The sequence below is a fragment of the Amborella trichopoda genome, chromosome 12, assembly GCF_054954075.1.
Source record: "Amborella trichopoda isolate Santa Cruz 75 chromosome 12, AtrichopodaSantaCruz75HAP2 v2.0, whole genome shotgun sequence".
NCBI classification, from domain to species: domain Eukaryota; kingdom Viridiplantae; phylum Streptophyta; class Magnoliopsida; order Amborellales; family Amborellaceae; genus Amborella; species Amborella trichopoda.
The window spans coordinates 9,880,716-9,886,689 of NC_142347.1; the positions used below are offsets into that span (position 1 = coordinate 9,880,716).

At 37.0% G+C, this 5,974-nt stretch overlaps 1 protein-coding gene across 1 annotated transcript in view; it reads left to right on the plus strand.

Moving 5' to 3' along the window:
• The first annotated feature begins 1,092 nt into the window (after window positions 1–1,092).
• Window positions 1,093–5,974, plus strand: part of LOC18431843 (uncharacterized) — a 21,384-nt gene continuing 16,502 nt past the window's right edge. Inside the window, exon 1 of the mRNA XM_088852867.1 lies at window positions 1,093–1,676. Coding sequence (XP_088708993.1) covers window positions 1,362–1,676 — 315 coding nt within the window. The 5' untranslated portion in view covers window positions 1,093–1,361. The remainder of the gene's footprint in view (window positions 1,677–5,974) is intronic.

The window sequence follows — 5,974 nt, forward strand, 5'->3', positions numbered from 1 at the left end:
ATTGACACCTAATCTTATCAAGATATACATACATATCTATATTGATATGTATCCATAATAATGTATATCAATATTAACACGATATCCATACACTAACAATCAAGTGCCATAGTTTTCAAGGTCCTCACTGAAAAGAATCATGGAAATTGAAAACTATGGTTGGAACGTTACTTGATGGGGCAATTGAAGTGTAGTTGATAGAACAAATTAGTGTTTTCATCGTCCTCTCTTCTAATTAGTGTTTAAAAAAGCAAATAAGTGACTAGAATTAAGGATGCACGTCAAAAGTCCATCAAAAAAGGTTGTTTTCATGTACAAAAACCCTCTAATTGATCATTTCGACGTCGAGATGCATGAATATCAAGAAAAAAAAGATTTGAAGTTTTATAAAATAGTACATCTTGTAACACATTATCAAGACCGTACATTTTCAAGATTTTCATATATTTATAGTTCTACTTGATTTTTTTTGGAGTTAGAATTTTTATAATTAAATATGAAAATAGATTTTCAAATAATTTTAATAAAATTTTACACCAAAATTACAGTATAATTGGATTGTTTAAGGTTGCAACCTTATAGAAACCATACTCTATAAATAAAGATGAAAAATATATTTTAAGACCATCGTAAAGATTTTCGGTATTGAAATTATATTTCTTAGAGTAATGATCCTATGAGACTTTCCCACACCCATGTGAGTGGACTCCAAATAATCACCATTAAATTTGACACAAATCTCTAAAAAAATCCTCAAATAATTACCATTAAATTTGACACAAATCTCTAAAGAAGTCAAGTTCCACATCCAGGTAATAACTTTTCTAATTATTTATACCAAAGTCCATGATGATCATTTGAGATCCTATTCACATAAATGTATAAAAGTTTTATAATGTCATTTATCTATTTTTTTGATATTTATTAAAAAGTAAGTTTTAATTTGATTGTTTAGAGCCTATGCTCCGTACAAACCGCATCCCATTCGAAAACAACACGATTTCCCTGAATATATGCCACGTGGATATAAGTCATTTATCAGAGGGCTCCCTGGCAACCTAAGAAGCTTCACCATGTGTGACTCGCAAAATTAAGTCACGTGGCACGTGAAAAGTTTCGCGGTTTAGGGCAAAGCCGACCTTCGCCGCTTTCTTACTCTAGACTTTCACATTCCACTCGCTTTCTTTCTATACCTTTTCCAAACCTACACGTCCCCACTCTCTCTCTAAAATCCTTCCCCTCTTGCCCCTCCCCCCTTACTCTCTCTCTTGGAGCTAAAAGCCAGAGAAAATCGATCGGTACCAACCCTTTTAGGCACCCTCTCTCTCTCTCTCTCTTCTCTTGTCTTATTGCGAGTGAACATGAGAGGTCGTCTCCTGAGAAATGCCAGGCATTGGCGCCATGTACCCAATTCCCCCTTCTCCCCTCCTCAAAATGCTGCCCCTTTCCTTGGCTCTGGCGTGGCCTCGAGCTTCGTGAAGCGACACACAGGTGCTTATGTTCAGTCTCGTTTGTTGAAAACTCTAAAGGAATCAGGGCTATCTCCTTCCATTTCAATCTCTTCTCCGAAGTATGGGTTCACAAGGTGGTATTTAGGCATGATTGAGAGGCATCCTGTTCTCACTAAGGGCATAACCGCTGGTCTTATTTTCACTGCCGCTGATAGTTTCTCTCAAGTAAACTTTCTCTTTCTCTCTCTCTCTCTCTAACCATTTATTTTTGCGATATTGTATCTCTTTTCTATTTGTTGTTGGTTGTGGATATCAGAGTTCTTGTGTAGAATTGATTTTTTGCTTTGGAGATATGACTTCTCTTTGGTTTGAATGATTATGGTTGGAAATTAATCTGAGCACACATCAATGTCATTGGTACTTCAATTGGAATAGCATCAACGGTACACTTTAAAGTTTCACTATGTTTTGAGGATATCTAATGGTATCATGAACTGCCTCTCATTTCTACACCTTAAGGATTATGTCAATGTAAACAAAAGCCTAAGAATTAACAACAACCAGTTTTATGCAATATGACCTATCTGCGTGGTTTCTATAAAAAGTACTTTATTCCCTATTTATATACTTGTTATGTGTCCTTTTGGTTCATTTGTCACTTTAACCGAATCTATGAGACATAGGGCTTAATTATTTTATTAAATCGAAACTGTGGTTCCCAAGTTCTTATCAATTTGTTAACCCCTACCTTATTAGCCCCAACACGTGGTTTCCAACCTGTCGTCTTCTAAGCTCCAATCTTCCCCCATAAGGTCCCTTGTGCCTCATATCTTCTAGACGAGACACAACCTTCAACATGTTCCATATCTGTCCCCAAAATTTTTATGATCTTTGCACTTTCCGTTTTCAAGCTTTTCCTTTCTCCTTCATTCTCATCCCCTTCATGAGAGTTATCAATTATCTTGCATGGATCAATTCACGTGTAACCGTTCTCTATTGCTAAATGGCCTTTCCCCTCTTCTAGTTGTGCTCATTTGTGGCCAACATCTTGTTTATTCCCTCTCATCTCTGTATCTATAACCATTAAGAGCTTTCTTTTGTTGAAAGCGTTGGTAATTTCCCTTGTCCCTTTCCTCATCTGCCCTATCGATCACATGACTCAGGTGGAGTTGATTCAGAAATTACTGAAGTCCACTTGGTGTGCTCAGTGGCTATGTTTGGTTACCATTAATTGGCTTGTACATGGATATCACATGCGGCTGATACCCCATTATGCCAGCTTCATTGAGGTAGCATGGCCCTTGGCAGCTTCCCTAAAAAATACTATGCTTGTTAATCAAATAGATTTTTGACAGCATTCTGGTTTTCATTTCAAGTTGTAGTTATTTATCTGTCAAATTGAGTGTACAACAGAGTATGTTTATGGATGATTATTAATGCAACCCAGAATACTACTCTCGAGTATCTAGACAAGAGAGATAAGCTTAAAGTTTACAGGAGGAAACACAAAAGGGAAAATTAGTCATTGAGTTTATCCTTTTATGTCTTTTATTTATTTTATTTAGTTTTTTTATTCACTTAGGGGCGTAAGTAGTAATTTTTAGAGTTTTTATGTTTTTTTATTCACTTAAAGTCTTTTATGATAAAGGGGCCCTTTAAAAGGGCCATGATTAGATTGAATGGATGGCTAGGATTAAGTCTTGTTTAGGATTTTCTTATATAAGGGATGTACTCAAGTATAGGGGATGATTATGTTATGGACTTTTATTCAAAACACTAGAGCAACAAGTGCTCCTTCTTTTACTTCTGGTTTTTGAATCTTTTTCTATATTTGGATCTTTCCTATCTCCTTCTTTGTTAAAACGTAGCTCAAGCTACTAGGACTGCACCAGGTTGGTATCAGAGCACAACAATTAGTACGGATGATATTGTAGCACGACTCTGTAGAACGGTACTGTAGCACATTATTGTAGTATGGAGCTGTAGCAAGTACTGTAGCATGGTATTGTGGCATCAATTTTTGTGCCCTAGATCAACAACCATACCTCCACACGGAGGAAAAGGACGGAAAGCAACAACCCTAGAAGCATTTGTTGCTAGTTCTTTGGAAGGGATTGCAGATCTGAGGAGATTGTCAAAACGTGAACTCTGCATTTGGCGCAGATAGAAGCCCCATCTCAAGAGTATGAGATCAAGGCAGATGAGGAATCCATAGTTCCCGTCCATGATCAAGCCCCAAGGAGAGAGGTAGCTGACCATATGGATAAGGAAGTAGGTGGGAAATTGGTCTCGAGGTTGAGTTCCTAGAGTGTTATGATGAGGACAACAAGCATTCTTTGGAAGGTGATCCTGTTTTTGATGATTAAAGTGATGAAGAAGACCTGGAAATGACCTATAGTGATCATGAAGGCTTACTACCAATCTTTGATGTGTACCCTGATGAGGATTTGAGTTTGGTAGAAGAATGAATTTATTATGAAGAAGTTGGTGAACCTACCTTTGATGAAAAGAAAGAAGAAGTTCCTATCTTCAATGAAGAACATGCTATTGGCCATGAAGGTAATGGTGGTGACGGTGTTTATGATGGTGAAGATGGGGGTGATTATTCTGAGCTATTGCTTGGTTTTGAGTGGAGAGCCCCAACAACAACTCACTAAGTCCTAACAGAAAGAGCTCGGGACTACAATGCGTTCATCTTAACCCATTTTAAAGTTTGTAAGCGAGTTATCTCAGGTATGTTCATTGACGATAATACTACGCATATGTGCTATAAATGTTACAATCTAGGCGAGGAGTTTAAGGCTTTGAGTGCCTTCCAGTCCCAGTGGCTCCATCTATGCAGTGCTCTTTCCTCCGCATCACGGAAAGGTAGGAAAGGCGGACGGATTTTTTCCATGTGGACAAAACATGAACATGATGGATAAAGTTTTCATGAGAGATGCAATAATTTGGAACATATTTCTCACTTGTTTTCTTGAATTGGGTCTCGTCAAAATTGTGAAAAAGTACGTATTCCTCGTTGATGACAAACATGCGCATCTAGCACTATTGTTAATGGCAGCTAAGTATTGCCCATATTGTTGGTATGCAAATTAGTATGCTTATAGCATTCCTGCCATACATGGCCTTGTACATCAGGGATTAGAACGAGTGGAAATCTATGGACAAGATGGGTTATCTCTTGCAATGTATCGTGCACTAGAATGGGCTTTCCTTATTTGGACAAAGAAGCATGCTCTTGATAGAGGCAAAGCTGTAAATTGTGTACCATGAAAAAATGAAGCTTCTTTTTAGGAAACTTACTTTCCCTTACTAATTTCTCATTTGTATTTGCCAAGATTGACATGAAAGGGTTTCATGAGTAGGCAGTGCTGAATGTTTTCTTGATAGGTTGCGATGATGTTTTATTTGGTTCAAAACAGGTGACTGTGGTCTCTGTTGAAGACAATTCATTATAACTGGGCATTCACATACTTATGGGGTATGATGCCAAATATAAGGCAGCCGTTGACTAGCATCACCAGCATATGATTTTTGATGTTGGAGATTTTGAGTGGGTAGTCATGACTAAGGACAGATTTCCAGTAGGGGAATATCATTAGTTAAGCTAGCACATGATTGACCGTGTGAAGTGGCACAAAAGATTAATGAGATGCTTACAAATTGAAGCTTCCCTGTCATATTTGCACAATGGATGTTTTTAATGTCAAGCATCTCATTCTATATCATGGTGATACCGCCAACAACGAGCCGCCGAATTCGAGGGCAAATTATTTCAAGGAATGGGGGATTGATGCAACTCAGAATACTGTTCTCGAGTATTTGGACAAGAAATATAAGCGTAAAGTTTACAGGAGGAACCACAAAAGGGGAAATTAGTCATTGAGTCTATCCTTTTATGTCTTTTATTTATTTCTTGAGTCCTTTTATTCACTTAGTGGCATAAGTAGAAATTTTTTAGAGTCTTTATATCTTTTTATTCACTTAAAGTCTTTTGTAGTAAAGAGCCATAATGAGATTGGATGGATGGCTAGGATTAAGTCTTGTTTGGGGTTTTCTTATATAAGAGATGTACTCAAGCATAATGGATGATTATGTTATGGACTTTTATTCAAAACCCTAGAGCAGAAAGTGCTCATTTTACTTCTGGTTTTTGAATCTTTCTCTATTTCTAGATCTTCCCTATCTCCTTCTTTGCTAAAACCCTAGCTCAAGCTACTAGGTCTGCGCCAATTATTGTTGTTGTTATGTTTGGATTTATCATCTTGAGTTTGTTTTGCAAAGTCAAGGTCTTTATAATTTTTTGAGCATACAATTTGTGACTTATACTTGTTTGTGTCTCTAATTTTTTTTTGGCAAATAACATCTGAGAGATCATATATTGAATATCTCACCCATTTTTTTAGTGTAGTTTCAAATAGGCCACTAATGAGAACTTTGTTAATTGCACTTTCCTCATTTGCCCCTCGATCAAAATCAAAACCGAAGTGGTCTTCTCAAAAGTCTCTTTTTGATAATTTTGT